Source organism: Anolis carolinensis, chromosome 3 (genome assembly GCF_035594765.1).
Source record: "Anolis carolinensis isolate JA03-04 chromosome 3, rAnoCar3.1.pri, whole genome shotgun sequence".
NCBI classification, from domain to species: Eukaryota; Metazoa; Chordata; class Lepidosauria; order Squamata; family Dactyloidae; genus Anolis; species Anolis carolinensis.
Window position 1 is genome coordinate 197,392,984 of NC_085843.1, and position 20,241 is coordinate 197,413,224.

Sequence of the window (20,241 nt, forward strand, 5' to 3'; positions counted from 1 at the left end):
TTTTGGCATACAGTGTTCCCTCAGTACTTCGCGGTTCACTTTTTGCGGATTCGCTGTTTTGTGGTTTTTCAGTAAACTCTAAAAGACTATTATAAATAATAAAAAATTACAATTTACAGGCTAAGGGAGGGAGGAAGGAGAAGCCAAAGGGTGGGAAAAGAAGCCCAAGCGGCAAGAGGAGGGGAAAGAGGTGATTTATCCACACATGATTGGTTGATAAAGACTTAAAATAGTGTATAAATATTAAAATATTAAAATATTGTATAAATATTAAAATAAATATAGTTTCCCTACTTTGCGGATTGTCACTTATTGCGGGTGGTCCTGGAACCTAACCCCCGTGGTAAGTGAGGGAACACTGTACATCATTTTTCAATGCAGTGGCCTTAATTTTACTAGCAAACTGGAGATATGGACACACACATAACTTGTAATAACAAAATGTATGGGGACACAACATATCTCATGAAAACCTTTCATTTATATTTTAAAAAATATATGATTTATTGCTTATTTTACAGAGGTTTCTCATTATGTTCACATGACACACCTACACACTGCAACCAACTCACTAATGTGCCATGACACACAATTTGGAAAGTTCTGTTTCATAGTATCATGGGTAGATGAGAGAACATAAGTGCTTGGGTGTAAGTATTAAGACTCTAGGAAAATGGGATCCTTGGAATATGAACGGTCAAGGAAAGGCCAGTGGGCATGATGTTTGTGAGTTGACCTTCATAGATTATTTTGTAGTGAACTGCATCCAAGAACAAATCTGCTGAATTCAGGCTACTGGTATCTCAGTCTCACTCAAAACTTGACTTCATGTACAGTTATATTACATTATATTTCCTACATCTCTCTCTCCTTCTCCAAAAAATCCAATAATAGGAGGTTTTTGTTTTTTGTTTTTTGCTAAGAAGGCAATTAATCATTCCCTGCTGGCAAACATACGCAAGCCTGTAGGCTAATTATCAGTGGTCAAAAAGGGTTACAGAAGGATTCCTTTCAAATCCATTATTGATATGAAATGACACAAATGTCACGACCCTTTCCGGGAGCCACAATTCATTTAACACAGAAATGAGCACTCCTACCACATAGTGATATGAGTTTCAACAAAGATCAGCTATTAACTTTCCATTTCTGAGTCGTCGTCGTCTCACTCGTTCAGTCATTTTTGACTCCTCGTGACCTCATGGACCAGTCCACGCCAGAGCTCCCTGTCGGCCATTGCCGCCCCTAGTTCCTTCAAGGACGAGCCAGTCACTTCAAGGATACCGTCCATCCATCTCGCCCTTGGTCGGCCTCTCTTCCTCTTTCCTTTCATTTTCCCTAGCATCATGATCTTCTCCAAGCTTTCCTATCTTCTCATGATGTGGCCAAAATACTTCAACTTTGCCTCTAATATCCTTCCCTCCAGTGAGCAGTCGGGCATTATTTCCTGGAGGATGGGCCATTTCTGAGTACTTTGCATAAACATTTACACCAACACATTGTTGACTGGGCACTGCTTCCAAGATGACATGAAGGAAGAAAATCTATGATACTTTTTTATCACCATGCAACCTTGAAGTCTAAAAATACAAGTCAGATAGACATTTCTCTTCACTAAACCCTACAAGCAGATTTTGGGAATTATTTATGAAACTTTCTGCCGAGAGACAAAAATATTAATCTTTGAGACTATTTCCTACAAGCAGTACCAGGATAACATAAGAATTATCTCCAGCAGAACTAGAAATCTTATTTCTGGACTATACCTCCTAATGTTACAAGCCAATGGCCTGTTGTAGAAAACACTCTTCTCTGGGACATCTCACTGTCAACACCCACAACAAAGCATAATGCACACATACCCTCTTAACTGTAGATATAACTTTTTTATTGTGTCAGATGCGACTTGAGAACATACTATAAGTCACTTCTGGTATGAGAGAAATGGCTGTCTACAGAAATGTTGCTCAGGGGACACGCAGATGTGTGACTGGGAGGCTTCTCTCATGTCCCTGCAAGCTAGAGTTGACAGATGTTCACCTCGTCTGGCAACCTTCAAGTCAGCATCCCAACCTTCAGGTCAGCATTTCATAAGAGTTAAACCCATTGTGCCATAGAACCCATAAAAGCAATTAAAATGTTGGATTTACACTGAGAAAAATGAGGCAATTCTTTCCTACCATACAGTCAAAGCTTCAGTATTGGGGAAAAGAACTAAGGATAACACCCTTAATTAATTTACAATTACAGTAGAGTCTCACTTATCCAACATAAACGGGCCAGCAGAATGTTGGATAAGCGAATATGTTGGATAATAAGGAGGCATTAAGGAAAAGCCTATTAAATATCAAATTAGGTTATGATTTTACAAATGAAGCACCGAAACATCATGTTAGACAACAAATTTGGCAGAAAAGGTAGTTCAATATGCAGTAATGCTACGTACTAATTACTGTATTTACGAATTTAGCACCAAAATATCACGATATATTGAAAACATTGACTACAAAAATGTGTTGGATAATCCAGAACGTTGGATAAGCGAGTGTTGGATAAGTGAGACTCTACTGTACTTCCAAGATCATCAAATGATTAGTAAATGCAGGTATTGGATGAATAATGGATATTATAGGTAGGTTGGCTGGCTAAAAATGCTGTGCACATAGATGCAAATATTTCACAAATGAAAACAGCACATATGTGACCATGGCACATTATAAAATGGTAAAAATAGCATGGTGAGACAATAAGAGGACAACAATTTTAATGATGAATAACACACACAACTATAGTCTAAAGCAAGAAATCTAAGAGTTCATGTCTGAGTTTAGGGAAGACTCCTCTCTTATTCCTCATGCTGAGTTACTAGAATGCACACTACCTCTGCAATCTGAATTCAGTGTAATGCCATTGAATTAAACTTATGGAAAAAGTGGAAAGAAGATACAGAAACCAGGATGTCTTAGAAGCAGCTGAAAACAGGACAGCAAGGGATTAACTGGGACTATTCCTGAGTTATAGGGTTATAGGGTTTGTGTGGACAAAGGGAATCAGCCCTGTTCTGCATCAGGACACTTAATAGGGGATGCTAATGTGCACTGGTATCCTGTTACACATCTTCACAATTCTTAACTCCTTTGCTATGTAGTTAAATATACATAAAGTTTTTGAACATATGTGTGAGAGAGTTGAAGCTGTTGCTTTATAAGACCTTTAAAGAGAAATAAATAGTTATGTGAATAAAGTAAATAGATATTCAAAGCTGATAGCTCCCAGGGCTTAGTGTGGAAGTGCAAGTGACTTGGTTATGCTGAATTCAGCATGAAGGATTTTCAGCAATCTGGAGATAGCAATGCATTTTTATAAAATGGAAATGAAAAAAGATTTCTGTATTGCAAACCAGCAGGACACTGGAACCCTACTGAAAAAAAGGATGGAAATCATAATGGATCTGACATCTGGATGAGATTGGTAAACCAGGATATCATTAGCAAGCCCTTGTGTTACGATTAACACCTGGGTTGAGTTTTTTCAGACAGTAAAGGAGAAAAGAAATTCCATGAATATTCTGGGGGAAAACGTCTCGTAGTTGCCAGCAGTGTCTTCAGTTCAGCTAGAGGACAGTTGCTATATAATTTTGTTTTTAATTTATGGAAAAAGGTTGAAAGCTGTCTTATTTAAAGGCAGAAAACACACTGTTCACTTAAATGGGAACTCATTCCAGACAAAATTGAACTGGCTCTAAAGCAGTGGTTCTCAACTTGTGGGTCCCCAGATGGTTTGGGCCTCAACTCCCAGAAATCCTCACCGTTGGTAAACTGGCTGGGATTTCTGAGAGTTGTAGGCCAAAATACCTGGGGACTCACAGGTTGAGAACCACTGTACTAGGCAGTTATTAGGCACCTGGCTATTGGTCAGTTGTATGTTTTTATTGTATTTTATATGCCTTTTGATTTTGTATGTTTATATATTTTAAATGCATTTTGCTGCTGTATTTTATGTTGTATTCTGGGTTTGGTCCCCATGTGAGCTGCCCCAAATCCCTTCAGGGAGATGGGGCAGGATATAAGAATAAAGTTGCTGTTGTTATCATCATCATCATTATTACTGTATATACTCGAGTATAAGCCTAGTTTTTCAGCCCTTTTTTAGGGCTGAAAAAGCTCCCCTCGGCTTATACTCGAGTGAGGGTCCTGGCCGGCTTCTATTCCAGTCGGCTTATACTTAAGAATATAGGTATTCAGAATTGGACAGTCTTATCTTATCAAAGTCTTATTATTATTATTATTATCTTAAATTACAGTTTTATATAAATATTCAAAAACATTTAACCTACGAATGCCTCAAATAATGCAATTTTATTAATATCTATTTTTATTTTTGAAATTGACCCATAGCTGCTGCATTTCCCACCCTCGTCTTATACTCGAGTCAATAAGTTTTCCCAGTTTTTGTCGTAAAATTAGGTGCCTTGGCTTATATTCGGGTTGGCTTCTACTCAAGTATATACGGTATATATCCTTCTGCTCCACTGATACATATACATTCTAATGTAACTGGCTTCTTATATGCTATAAGCTATAATAGGTTATAATCTATACTTTACAAGTATATTATCAGGTCACAAAGATGGCAACCCAAATGCTTGGCCAGTAACAGTGATTAGGTTTTATATTCATGTAAATGGCTGAACATTACAGAATGTCTTTAGAACTGGACAAATGTTGGTACTTTTTCAGTATCAGTCTAGGGTTCAATTGTATCATTCCTATTCATACGTTCCCACAGTTCCCTTTTTGCAATTTCCTACTAGGTCTCTGTTGTTCTAACATATACCTTGAGGGAAAGTATTTGTTGCCATCCCTAGAGACCACACTGTGAATTACTCAGCTTTAGTCATCCTTTAGGTCAGATAGTATCCACTCAAATTTTCTATTACCTGATCTACATCGCTCATTGTGAATCTGAAGTGTTCTATTACTTTTTCTTGGGTTTTAAATCTGGCTTCAGTTTTCTTTTCCAGACTTCCCTCTTTGGCAGTGAGAACAGTATTCAGGTTTCTGGTAACCTCTTTAATGAATCACTGGGCTGCGAAGCAACTTTTGCAGACTTCCCTTTCAATGTTCTTTCTTTGCGGGGAATCAGAAATTCCCAATAAAATTTCCCAAGATAATATAACTAAAATAAGCTGTGGTTGATTTTTATTTTCTAAAAAAGTGTAAGTTTGTTGGAGCTAAGCTGGGTAGAAAATGTTACTTCAGGCCTTTCTTGTCCTCTATGTGCCCCTTTCTAGCCCATAGCATTGGTAGCCCACTTTCATACCTATCTCTTTGGATCACAGGATTCTATAATATCTCATACAACCCTAGTGCTGCCAACACCCCAAAGTTAATACTTATTTTGAAAGCAGACTTGGCTATTAATAAACTATCAGCTTACAAAATTATGTTCTCATTATTTTCTGTTATTGCAAAAAAAATTCCACCTCTTTTACTGTGATACATTGCGTGTGAATCTCAGGGTGAGAAGCAATAGAAGTATCACACTGTCTGCTTTTGTCCCCTAAATAGTAATAGTACATAAAGTATCACATCATTGTGAATGATATGCTGAAGCCTTTAAATACTTTGAGGTAAGTATGCCGCATGACTTAACAGTTGCTTTAAAGATGTAAACCTACAGGAAGCTCGTTAACAGACATATCCAACAGAGTTTAATTCTCTATGGATTTCAAGACAGTGCTTCCACCAAATATTCTGTCCAAATTCAAGTTCTTAAAGGTGAAAGATCCATCTAGGGGACCTGATGTCTTTAAAGACTAAAAAAAAAAAAATGACAATAATACCGGTCAACATTATGGTGCCTCAAATGTTACCTGGTTGTGGGTATATTTGACCTGTCGGTTCCAAAAATTACACCAGCTTCCTCCTACCAGCTCTAGCTTTTGAGATATAGAGCATATGCCATCTACCGGTCACCATCTGCTTGCTCATAGAACATCACAATATCCATATCTAAAAAACTAAAGTTGATGCAGTCTATCCAATGCCATTTTCTGAATCAGTATCCAGGAACAGGTCTAAAAATCAAGACACCAAGCATTTTTTGTTGGGTTGTGTAATCAATGAAACAATATTTCAAGAATTAAACATTTCCTTTGATTAGAGTGAACAGACTTAAGGTCACAAGCACAGTTGGTGGGGACGAGAGAGAGGGCCTACTCAGTGGTGACCCCCCTGCTCTGAAACTCCCTTCCCAGGTAGATTAGGCTAGTCCTCAATCCGCCTTCCATGGGGATTTGAAAACTTGGATGTTCCAGTGTGCATTTGATGACGGTTAGTCCCTGCTCATGAATGCCCAGCTCTAGTTTACCAATAAGGTTTAACTCAGCACTTTACTCATCACCCTGGCCATACAGTCTGCTTTTTGAACAAGTCCATACCCAGTCCTCTCTAGTCTGATCATGTCTATATTCGTGTTCCCAATTGTTGGTTGCCAAGTCTGATTTGATAGAGTTTTAACGCTGTTTGTATATTTTGTTGTTTTTAATGATGTTTTAAATAGATTGTTATATGTTGTTATGTTTTTAACTGTGGTTTTAGTTGGTGAATTCTGCTGTATGTTCTGGGCTTGGTCCCGCTTGGTCCCCTTCGGGGAGATGGTTGGCAGGGTATAAAAATAAAGTTTTTGTTGTTGTTGTTGTTGTTATTATTTTATTGTATGACACAGTAAACAAGATAGATATGCTGGATTTCATATCACAAAATCACAAGTCGAACACTTTCCAAGCGTTTAGGACTGTGATGTATTTTCGGATGATGCGCGCAGTTCCCAGTAGGGTGGCCTTTTGCAGTTGGCAGATTGTAATTTTGTCAATGTCTATTGTTTCCAAATGCCGGCTGAGATCTCTTGGCATGGCACCCAATGTGCCCATCACCACCAGGACCACCTGTACTGGTTTTAGCCAGAGTCTTTGCAGTTCGATCTTGAGCTCCTGATAGCGGCTGAGTTTTTCCTGTTTTTTTCATCAATCCGACTGTCGCCTGGTATGGCGACATCAATAATCCAAACCTTTTTCTTTTCCACGACTGTGAGGTCTGGTGTGTTGTGTTCCAGAACTTTGTCAGTCTGGATTCGAAAGTCCATCATCATCATCATCATCATCATCATCATCATCATCATCATCATCATCATCATCATCATCATCATATGCATTGTAATCCTAGAGGTCTTTTTTGCTTATTTAAAATACAGATATGTAAGGAGTACAGCTTTTTAAAGAAATGTAATTTACATAGCCCATTCCTCCAACATGACTTTATTCATGCCCACCTTCATGAAGATGGAAAGGTTCAGAAAAATGGATAAATAGGAAAGGCATCCATTAGAAAATGCTAAGAATGGGAGTAAATGCACGTATGTATTCAGGTGGTTCTAAACATTTTTCTGGCGAGATCTGTCACAAAACAAGCATGTTCAGGTTGAAAAGACAATTAGAATACAGTCTGGTATTGATCCAAGCTAAACAGACCTATTGCCTTGGATCCCAGAGAGGAGGAAACACTCCATATTACAGAATATTAATACACTATCAACTGTGAGTGGGATGCAGGGGGATGAAAAGTGTTGACATTATTCAGCATGACCAACCAGGGAAGTCATAGCTGCCAAAAGTTGGAGAAAAGTAAGTGGAAACCAACTGAAATAGGATTTGCAGATATTTGTGTCTGCAAATCTCATGAGTTTTATATGTGCTTAAGATATATTTCTGTAGGCCCTTCAATACTAATGTTATCAATACCAACATCTGTTTTATTTCCATTTCAAGGTTCAGAGCTGAGCCTAAAAGCAACTAATTATAAGCAGTATGTTACTTGTAATTATGCAACAACTAAGGTATAACCAATTTACATTATGATTGTACCATAATGAGTGACTGCTTCATCTTCTTTGCTCTTTGAGTGTAACTTTTTAAAATTATCCAGTGTTTTCTTTATTGAATTTTTCAAAAATCAAGATTAGTGGTTTGAAACTGTCATATTTTGTTTTGAAAAAAGGTAATAAAATGTAAGTATTTGTATTCCTTTTTGAATGGTGAGATAGCAAATATATAAAATATTATTATAGTAACTAACTGGTAGGATGCCTCAAAACATTTAAATTTAAATAATAACTTTGTAAAAGTAACAGGCCCATATAAAATTATATATTACATCAATGAAGCTAACAACCATATTTCTGATTTACTATGCCTTCCTCGTGCATTCAAAACACAAGGATATATGAACATGTTTCCAATATCACACAACAACCCACAAGGATAATAACAAGAAAAAGTACCCCCAGAAAAGGGAAGCCTTAGATGAAAGGGAACAAAGTGTACTGAAAAATGTTAAGGATGTATTCTATTTTAAAAAGCTACGAGATAGAGAACAATGAAATTATTGAACAGTAATGACAAGGACATTCCAAGAATCATATATTTAATACTTGTGGCTCAATGTTCATTGATAAAAAAAATTATATGTAAAGTACATAAATTATCATGGAGCCCCCAGTGGCACCAATGGTTTTAAACCCTAGTGCCGGCAGGATTGATAACTGACAGGTCAGCAGTTTGAATCTGGGGAGAGCAGGTGAGCTCCTTCTGTCAGCTCCAGCTCCCACTGTGAGGACATGAGAGAAGTCTCCCACAGGATGATAGTAATCTTAATTGCATAATTTTTAACATACATAGAAAAACCAAAAAGAAGAGAAAAGAGGAAAAAAAGAGAAAAGGAGAGGAAAAAAAGAAAAAAGAAAAAAAAGAACATAGGGAAAGAAAGAAGAGAGAGAGAAGGAGGCAAAGGGAGAAATCTAGTCAGTAAAAAAAAGTTAAGAATAAAGTATGAAGTGTGGTGATATGAGTTGGGATATGAGTAGCCATTTTCTCACACCAGAAGCAACTTGCAGTTTCTCAAGTCGCTCCTGACATTGCACTGGAGATACACACACATCTATAGGCTCCAAATTACCCGAAAGTGAATGGCACCTGGCAAGAAATACTTTATTTATTTGTTCATAAGCAGTGTGCACAACTGAATATGCATTTATTGGTCCCAAATTCAATAGCAACTGCTTTACACTAACAACAGCTTACTATTATGCCTGAACCCAGACTAACTGTAGTTAGTTTTATTTATTGCTAACTCGAATGCTTCAGATCATGAGCTATGAGCTGGTCCAAACTACCAGAGTATAATCTTTGTATACAATGCTAAACTGTGCTTAACTGGAAACAAAATTCCTCAAAGTAATAGAAGGAGGGTGTGGGCTCAAGGCTCATATACGTAATATCACTGTATCTAGAAACCTGCTACACTGCCAATTTAAATATTCAGATCTTTTATCTTTACTTAGTGGGATCATCATCATAATTGCAAAGATATTAATAATTCCCATCTTCCATTACTTATGAGTGCCCAGGGTAATTAAAAATGAAATGTGACTGATAATTATTTTGGGCTTTATCACATGAATAATAGAATCACAGAATAATAGAGTTGGAAGAGACCTTGTGGACCATCCAAGAAGCAGGAAAACCACATTCAAACAGATGGCCAAAGCTTCCAAAGGAGCCTCCACCACACTCTGGGGCAGAGAGTTCCACTGCTGAACAGCCCTCACGGTGAGGAAGTTCTTCCTAATGTTCAGGTGGAATCTCCTTTCCTGTAGTTTGAAGCCATTGTTCCACGTCCTAGTCTCCAGGGCAGCAGAAAACAAGTTTGCTCCTCCCTATGACTTCCCCTCACATATTTATACATGGCTATCATGTCTCCTCTCAGCCTTCTCTTCTGCAGGCTAAACATGCCCAGCTCTTTCAGCCGCTCCTCATAGGGCTTGTTCTCCAGACCCTTAATCATTTTAGTTGTCTTCCTCTGGACACATTTCAGCTTGTCAACATCTCCCTTCAGTTGCAGTGCCCAGAATTGGACACAGTCATCCAGGTGTGGTCTGACCAAGGCAGAATAGAGGGGTAGCATGACTTCCCTGGATCTAGACACTATATTCCTATTTATGAATCCGCTATTCCAGTATAGTACTACTACTGTTGATAATGCATACATACTGTGTGGAGCATCATATGACACCTTTTGTTAGTAGCACAATTATGCTGGTTCACTAATCCATGGTCCCACGGTTGTACTTCCACATGCCCTTGCAATCCCACCTTCCTGCACTACTGTTGCTACGGTCGTGTTACTGCCAGCATCCCAGCACAGAAGTAAAAGGGACCCATCAAATAAGGTAGATTATATATATATATATATATATATATATATATATATATATATATGTGTGTGTGTGTGTGTGTGTGTGTGTGTGTGTGTGTGTGTAATGTTCATTTTACTATGGAGTAAACAACAAAACCACTGAACCCAAACACACCAAATTTGGCCACAAAAGACACAGTCATCCAAAATATGTCTTTCAATCAAATCCAAAGATTCCGCAAGGTAGAAGGCTTGCAAGCAACAAGCCTTCAGTGCTATTCAACCTGCCAACCAAGATTTCCCCTAGGTGAAAAACCCCCAGGCTTTGAAGCCACGAGGCTACTCCATCCCATTCAACCTGGCCTAGCAAGGATGCCCTATGTAAAAAGCGGCCAGGCTTTTAAGCTGCAAGACTATTCAGTGCAATTCAAGTTGGCCAAACAATGATTCCCCTACAAAGCAAGTACCCAGGCTTCAAAGTTGCTCTTTGATTGAGGGTGCTACTCCAGCACTGAAGGCAGTGCAATTTGACCAGACCAACAAAGGATTAACCTTGATAGAAGGTGGCCAGGCTTTGAAGCATTGATACTATTCTGTACTATTGAAGCTGACCAACCAAAGTTTCCCCTAGGTAGCAAGCAGCCAGGCTTTGAAGCAGTGAGGCTATTAGTTGCAATTCTAGCAGCCCAAAAAACCATTCCCTTAGAACAGAAGTACCCAGCCTTCCTAGTAGAAAGCCTATTCCATTGCATTCCAGCTCACCAAACAAGGATTTCCATAAGAAGAAAATGGCCAAGCTTTGAGGCTGCAAGGCTATTCACTGCTATTCCACCTGGCCAACAAAGCATTCCCATAAGCCACAGCAACACGTGGCCGGGCAAAGCTAGTGGGAATATAATGGAATTGTTGAGTTTTTTCCTGTTAATAGCTAGGCATGGAAGAAACGTAGGGGAGAGTCAAACCTGCAGAAGCATATGACATCGTGTTCAGCCACAATGCCGATTTGCATGTCTCATCTGATAAACCCCAATGCCTCACTTTGTGCTGTGCTGGGTAGCTCCCAGGAAAATGCAACTTCCCTCTTAAAAGTTAACATCACAAAGATTCTGTCATAAACAGAGAGCCTGAAGAAAGACTTCCTTTAAAATCTGAAGACAAACAATATTGGAGCTAAGTTTCTTTTGAGGGCTAACACGGTGAAACACTTCTTCACAGTGTTTACATACAAGAGAGCGCACCTGCACCTAGCAAATCATATACTAAATTGATCTCACTTGTTGTAACTGTGCAGGAGAACTGGGACTGAAGAATGTACAGAGCAGCAATTGGAGTACTGGAAGGAAAGAATTTTTGTGAGACTTTAGCTGAGTGAGACAAACATAAAAGCCACCTTCAGTTTTATATAGAAAGAGCTTTTTATAAGGCAGCTCTGCCACAGGACACAAACAAACCTGCCTTACTTGGTAGTGTTTCTTTCTTATGGCCTTATTTTTCTGTTTTCTACTATAGACGAATATGAAGACAACCGTGCAACTTAACAGCTTCGTACATTTCCTTCTAGCAACAAGAGAAGAAATTACAACTACCCTGTATCTTCCAACGTTTCACAGATGAAAATTAGAATATGGGTGGCTAAGTAACATGACAATGTAGTCAAGATGGCAGCGGTTGTTAATGAGGAAGAACATATAACCAAGGAGAGGTTACAGCAGTTTGCTTTTGCCTGAGTGGAAGAACAAGGGTCCACCTCCTACTGTTCTCTCCACCCTTAATTTTCTATTTTGAGTTCAGTTTAAAGCAACTGAAGTGAGCTGAGAACAAAGGGGAAACATAGAAGGAACAGAGAGAAAACTGTACATTTTAAATCCATCTGAAAAAGTTATGATCGAAGGTTAATCTGCTGTATTAGGACAATTGATCTGCTACCATTCAATTGTTTCAAGATTTTTTCCCCTCCAGTAATTTAAATTGAGAAGAAAATGTATTTTTATTGCTCTTAATTATAGAAGAAAACTTGTGATGAAGTCTGATTGGTGTGGACAACATGCAAAGCACTGCATATAGGTTTCCCAAGGTCAAAACAAAGCTACTGCCACAGTCAAATCTCTTTCAAATTTACACTTACCCCGTCGAAGGGTTCATGATGCAGCCCCCTTTGTCAGCAGATGCTTTGCAGTTGCAACCTCTTTCCAGTGTATCATGGTTCATCCCAAAGTTATGGCCCAGTTCATGAGCCAGAGTTACAGCTGCTCCCAAAGGACTATCAGAATGATCCTCAAAGAAGAAAACATACAGACAAAGAGACAGACTAAATCCCATTGGTAACAAAAGAAAACAGTCTAAACTATTTAGTTAAATACAAAACATTTTGAGTTTTCAAGGGGATTGTTTGCATAAGAGCATAAGAGTTTATTGCCTTTTAGTATTTTTCCAGCTTTTATGTTTTTCCCAGGCCATTCAGAGTGAAATATAATTCAATGGGTATCCACTAGGGTTTGTCCCAGGACCCCTTGTGGACACCAAAATCTGTGGATGCTTATATCCCATTATATCAATGGTTTTCAACCTTCCTAACGCTGCAACCCCTTAATACAGTTCCTTATGTTGTGGTGACCTCCAGCCATAAAATTATTTTCATTGCTACTTCATAACTTATTTATTTATTTATTTATTTATTTCGTGTCAAAAGCATTACATAACAAATACATTTTAAAATGATGGAAAAAAAGAGGAAATCACAAGCAACTAAATAGTTTTAGACCAAAAACGGGCAACAGCAACCGCATTGTCCGTAGCTTTAAGCAACTCCTCCTTCGTGCATGAGGCAGGACATTGTGGGCAAGCATACATATGCGGAGTTGTTTGTTCTGCTCCACAGTCACACAAGGTGGAGGGTTCCTCCAGGTAGTGCCACCTTGCCAAGTTGTCTTTAGATCTGCCCACTCCACTTCTGAGTCTGTTCAGGGACTTCCAAGTTGCCCATTCTTGGTTTGCCCCTGGAGGAGGACCCTCGTGGGGGGCCTTCATAACTGTCATTTTGCTACTGTTATGAATTGTAACATAAATATCTGATATGTAGGATGTATTTTCATTCACTGAACCAAATTTGGCACAAATACCCGATACACCCAAATTTGAATACTGGTTGTAGTTGGGAGTCGTAGTTGCTGGGGTTTATAGTTCACCTACAATCAAAGAGCATTTGGCACTCAACCAACAATGGAATTGTACCAAACCTGGCACACAGAACTCCCATGGCCAACAGGAAATACTGGAAGGATTTGGTGGGCATTGATCTTGAGTTTGGGAGTTGTAGTTCACCTATAACCAGAGAGCACTGTGGACTCAAACAACGATGGATCCGGACCAAACTTGGCACAAATACTCAATATGTCCAAATTTGAACACTGGCGGAGTTTGGGGAAAATAGACTTTGACATCTAGTAGTTGTAGTTGCTGGGATTTATAGTTCACCTATAATCAAAGAGCCCCTTAAACCCCACCAATGATCGAATTGGGCCAAACTTCTCACACAGAACCCCCATGATCAAGATAAAATACTGGTCTTTGGCAACCCCTTTGAACCCCCCCCCCATGACCCCCCAGGGGTCCCGACCCCAAGGTTGAGAAACGCTGCATTATATGCATAGTCAAGTGCCATTCATCAACTCCTAGCAAACAAAGGAAAACCAAGCCCGAAATAGTTATTAAAAAATTACACAGTGTGTCATACAATGGGTTGAGTATTTCTGTATAAGTTGACCTCATGTATAAGTCTGGGACCAAAAATATGGATGTTGGTATGATGTGGATAAGTCGAGAGTGATTCTGTGAAGTTAAGGCAGACGATTAACTTTTATCTAAGAAGAAATTATATCTTACTTTGAGTAGAGTGGCAAAAAGCAAGAGCATAGTTCATTCTAGGAGCACTTGAAAGAAGCACCAACCCCTTGTAATCTCTAGAGTTAGCACTCCTTTGAGGAAAGTGCCAGAAACCTTCACTGTCACCACTATTTTCCTACCGGAACATTCAGAAAGGCCAGAAGTGATGCGGTGGCAGAGAGAGCAGAAGACATTGGTGCTTTATTTAGGTTTTTGTGCAATGGAGGGTCTTGCTTGTTCTGCATTCTACTAAGAGAAGGGGATGGTCCCTTTTTAAAAATAAATTTAGATTTTTAACTATTTTTAGACGTATACATGAGTATATACACTAGCTTCACATTCAACAGAAAGGACTGGAGAAAGCTTGCATCCTTGCATCTAGTGCAATAATGCAGCTGTGGTGAGAATTCATTGGCAAGGCCCTGGGAAATCTATGTCATCCATAAGAATAATGGTGGCATTCTTTCTTTTTCCTGAGCAAATGTATTCCCACAGAAACTCATTTCGCTGGCTGACATCTTAGCTCAAATATTTTAAGAGCAGCCTTTCTACAATGTTTTCTATGACAACCACCCATTTCTTTTGCAAAACTGACCTCCTAATATAACTTTCTCAGGAAAGGAAAATGCATAAAACATGCAATATAAATGGGTGATCGTCTCTTTATCAGTCAAGTAAATGGAATTACTATGTACATCTGCCTTTTCTAAAAAAGCAGATATGGATGTATTCTTCTAAAACGACTCTTGTTCGTAGCCATTCAAGCATTCGGATGGACATTGAGAGAAAAAGCTTAGAGTGCCAATGGTCTAAAATGTTACCGGGGGGGGGGGGGGGGGGATAACTGAACCCATAAATAAAGTGATGGCTTGAATTTCTTTTTCTTCTTTTTCACTGAAGGAACCTCTGCTGATATTATGAATATTTCAACTGTCAAGTGAAAGACAAATGAAAAGGGGGATTCAATCAATTTATAAAAGGAATTATTCTTTGGTAATCTGAATGAATTTAGTGATTTGAATACATTTATCCAGAACAGCATGATGTTTAATAACTTTGCATAAATTAGGTTATGCCAGTTTTTCATTTGAGGTTTTCAGCTAAATGTGGGAAGAAACACAAATGTATCTTTCATGATGGTTCATACCTATTTTGCCTGTTCTCTCTCCCCCCCACCACATTTTTTTGGCCATCACTTTCTTTGCTGCTCATTGGATGTATCATGGCTTACACAGAGAATGAAATTATGTCATAACAGGTTGAATCCTATCAAAGTTGGATAGGTTGCATGATCCCTTAGAGCAAATAAGATACCATCACTCCTATGAAGAATAGAAGAAACAGGCCCTTGGATTGCTGAGGCAACTGGTTGAACTTTCTTGTTGTCCTGTGCTAAACTGTGAGGTCTCAATAATAGGGGAACACATTACCTTTTCTAAAAACATGTGGAAAGCATTAGCATTTCCCTCTCATCTGTGGGCCACTCCAAAATATCATAGAATCATAGAGTTGGAAGAGACCTTGTGGGCCATCCAGTCCAACCCCCTGCCAAGAGCAGGAACATCACATTCAAAGCACCGCTGACAGATGGCCATCCAGCCTCTGCTTAAAAGCCTCCAAAGAAGGAGCCTCCACCACACTTCGGGGCAGAGAGTTCCTCTGCCGAACAGCTCTCACAGTGAGGAAGTTCTTCCTAATGTTCAGGTGGAATCTCCTTTCCTGTAGTTTGAAGCCACTTCTGCATCCTAGTCTCCAGGGCAGCAGAAAATAAGCTGGCTCCCTCCTCCCTATGACTTCTCTACACATATTTATATAAGGCCATCATGTCTCCTCTCAATCTTCTCTTCTGCAGGCTAAACATGCCAAGCTCTTTAAGTCGCTCCTCATAGGGCTTGTTGTCTAGACCCCTGATAATTTTGTCACCCTCATTAAAATAAACTTTTGATTTCAAAATGCCTCCCCTCCTATTGGTATTTCAACCTAATTAACAATGCAGTTGGATTTCTTTGGACTTCTAATATTGAATAAAAAATCCACAAGATTGTGTAGTTGCGTGTTTCTTCTAAAAAAAGAGATAATGGTGTGTTGTCATGGCCGGAATCACTGGGTTGTTGTGCATTTTCCGGGCTGTATGGCCATGTTCAGAATTCTGGAACATGGCCATACATCCCGGAAAATGCATAACACCCCAGAGATAACACTTTTTTCTTTCATTGTTGATAGAAATGCACTGAGTAGAATCATGAGAGAATTTGGCACAAACTATCAGCTGTTGACATCCAATTAATTAATATTTAATTAATCCAATTTAAAAACAAAATAATCTTGAGTGACTCTACTAGGATCATTTTAGTGTCTGTGTCATATATGAGGTGTTTAAGGTTTTGTTGTCTAATTGCTGTTGAAGTTAGCAGGTGTCAAACTTGCTCTGGAAATGTCTCTACTCCCTCTGAATTGGAGGGAGTAGACATTTCTGAAGTATGTTAATAAATTAAAATCCAGCTTTAGAGTACAAAGTGTCTTTCCAATCAGCTACAAATGCCGATCCATGCCTGGAACATTGCTGTTCCAAATTGTTTTCTCTGCTGATCGCTGTCAGTCCCACATCCGCTGCAACAGAACATAAACCTGAGTTCAACTGAGTTCTTAACATGCGTCCTGACTGACAGTAGCTTAATGAAAGACTACGAAAATGTAATCTCCCTGCTTTGCACATACAATAGAATTCTAATTACAATACCATTGTAAGTGCCTGCACTGATACGGTTGCTGCAGTATTGACATCAGAGCAGGTTTACATCAGTGTACTGGCTCAACTATCAGCATGCTTTGTCCTTAATACGACTTGCTAGCTTGCCTGTTGTGTTTTACAGCTGGATCGTTCATCTCAGGGCATTCTACTAGACAAAATTGGTCTGGCTCCAAATAGTCTGACTCAGTTTCTGAAATACAGCCAAAATGTTCTATCATTCTTCCCTCCTAACTTTATTAATATGTACAGTCTAACAGAACATCTGTTAAAATACAGAGAGCTATCAAATATCCAGGATACACAAAGGTGACAAACAACAAACAAGGTTTCATGTTTTGAAACCATGACCTCTATGACATTTGGATGTTTACAGATAGCATGAAGTAACTTTATATAAATTATCATAAGATATGATTTTTTTAAAAGTTCGTATGTTCCTAATAAACTTTCTTCTTTTACCCACTTCCCACACCCCTTTGAAACAGCCTGCTAAAATAAATTCTTCACCAATAGTCTGTTATTTTCTATACTGAAATGAATGGTTGAATGACTGAAACTGGAATAAGAAAATAAAGCATAGAATAGTGAATAGGATAACAACACAAAAAGAAGAAAGAGGCCAGAGGGGGGCATTTGGCAAGGGGAAGGGGAGGCCAGGGGTATGGTTGGTGTGTGTGGGGAAGGCTGGGGGTGGGTTTCACACGTGGCTACCCAGGCCCTCCTCTCAGTAGGAAGATGCATGAGCAAGACACGTCCTCCTGCCGAAAGGAGGGTTTCACACACAGCTGACCAGGTCTCTTGGGAGAGTCCTGGGCAGCTAGATATGACTGCTCCAGCCCTTCTCTCAGTTTGTGGAGGCGGCCTACGATGTCCCCAGACTGAGAGGACAGGGAGACACGTGGCTACCAAGAGCTCTCCAGAGGGCTCTCAGCAACTACGTGTCTTCCCCTCCTTTTGGCACAAAGACGCGAGTGGCCACGTCCTTATGCCAAAAGAATAGCCCAGGGCCAGGGCCAAGCAGAAACGTGGCTTATGAGAACCCTCCAGGCTGCTGCATCCTTATGCTGAGAGGACAGGGAAAAAGAGGAGCGCTGGAAGAAAGCAGTCAAGGGGCTGTGGGCCTTACTTTGCACATACCTGATCTACACCCTTATTTAAGTAATGTTCAAGAACTTTAAAAAAAACACAGGGCTCATAACAGAGCTTTGATACATTCCACTTGTCATTTCTCACCAACACAACAAGGCGAGAACTCTTTTGCTACAGACCATTTGCCAATCTTAAATTCACCTAATCAAAATAAAACATGCTTGCCAAGAGCCAGAATGGTTACTCAAAAACAAGTCATGACAGATTAGAATAACCCACTCTGGCTCTTGGCAAGCATGTTCCACCCTTAGTGATTGCAGACTATTTACTAATATGTTCTAGAACATTTCCTGGCATTGACATTGAAATGACTGGCCAGTGATTTTATCCAACCTTTTGAAGGTGATGGTGACAGTTACCTGCCTCCTGTCTCCAGGGACCTCCTCTTCTCCAAGAACTCTCAAGGATCATTGATGATTGCATTCACCTGATTACTATCTCTATTTCAATAGTTGGTCAAGAGAAGCCATGTATGCAATTGCTTTGCACTTCAATGCATTGGGAATAGTTAGCCTAAGAAAGTCCCCATCAGAAAGGAACAGATAACTTCTCAAACCACCTTGCCCACAATAAAACCTTAGATCTATCAGAGTCAGACACTAAAGAACCAAGTAGTACTCAATCAAGCAGGTCTCTGGTAAAGGAGGTTCATGTTGCACAATCCACTGCCTCTGTCTCATCAACAAGGAATTACCTGCCACCACTATATAGCTCCTCCTGGACTGGGAAGTTGAAAAAATTCTATCTACTGAATGCTTCACAGCCCTTTCTCTGCTCTTAAATGTCTGCAAGTATTCCTTCTATTTCAGAGACTGAGAATAATTGAATAAGGGGATTGCCTAATATTAACTGCACAGTTTCAAAAACACATATTTTATGTTTTTATTACAGTTGGAAAAAGCACAGAGAGCTGATTACATCTTTAAAATGTGTGTCTGTCTGTGGGGGGGGGGGGAGAGAAGCTTTAAGATGAACCTTAATATATTTAGAAAACAGGACAAATAAATATTGTGCTCTGCACAAAAGGAAGATGCTTATGAAATCAAAATGAAGTGGTATTCAGTTCCTTATATATCTAAGATCTTGGAAACAATGTTGGAAATAGACACAGAAAAAGAGAAATGTTGTTCATGTCTGGTAGACTTCCAAGAAAAGATTTTGGTTACAATAAATTATTAATAAGATACTGATGATGAAGTAGGTTCTTTGTCCTAAACCTTTTCTTTCTGCATATTTGAATGAGACATATTCAAAGCATGAAGAAATCATTTGATTTCATATGTTAGAAGCAGTCAGGTTTTTTGTGTGCCAAGTATTATGAATATGGCAATGAGCCATGAACAAAGGAATGGTTGACATAACTGTGGCCTTGGCTGTTCTGAAGACGATAACTATTATATAAATGGAGAAAATCCATTTATTTGGAAAGAGATGGAAATAGTTTACATATATTATTAGAATTCTAACAAAGATGGCATTAAGGAAACCTTTAATTTACCATCTTTGCAAAAACAATATAGGCATCTCTGAGATTTTGGTCAAGACAGTAGATGATCTCCTGGAAAGTTTCCTGGAAGGGGAAACTAGACCCAAAATTTTGCAACTGAACCCAAAAAAAGGATTTTATTCAAGAACAGCAAGTGAATAAATTAATTACTGATGCTTAAAGCCAATTGGTAGCTGTAAGATGTATTCCTAGACCATGGCAGAACACCCACTGAGCAGGAGGACAAGGACTTCAAATGACCATATGTCTACAGGCTATTTTTCCTGGACAAGAATATGGAATTATGGATCTCAAAGCCAAAACTCAGTCAGACAGAAGGTTCTGAAAGTAGTCTGTCTTTTAAAATATATGTAGTATAGCAATTCAAAAGTAGTTACACTTTTGAATACACAAACATAAGGATAAAAATGACTAGCCTACCTTCTGAAATATAGCAATAGAACCTGTCTAGGAAAATCACAAAATAGGGTCGCAATAATATAATGTATTGAATAACCTCAACAGAGATGGGAAAAGTTATTCTTTCAGGACCAGCTTTCATAATTCCTAACTAGCAAGGGTGCTGACTTTGCTAACTAGATGGCCCTAGGATTTGTAGTCCCGAAAAAATAGCATTCCTGAATTCTTCAGGATGCTGCCCTCATTATTACATTTGAGTTCAGGGAAAGCTAGACTGGTTTAGCAAGTCCAAGAGTTCA

At 39.0% G+C, this 20,241-nt stretch overlaps 1 protein-coding gene across 3 annotated transcripts in view; it reads right to left on the reverse strand.

The window, feature by feature from the left end:
* Positions 1 to 20,241, reverse strand: part of adam12 (ADAM metallopeptidase domain 12) — a 355,264-nt gene that overhangs the window by 85,892 nt on the left and 249,131 nt on the right. For all 3 annotated transcript variants that reach the window (XM_008106757.3, XM_062976054.1, XM_062976055.1), the window contains exon 11: positions 12,379 to 12,527. In XM_008106757.3, the coding sequence (XP_008104964.1) occupies positions 12,379 to 12,527 (149 nt within the window). The remainder of the gene's footprint in view (positions 1 to 12,378; positions 12,528 to 20,241) is intronic.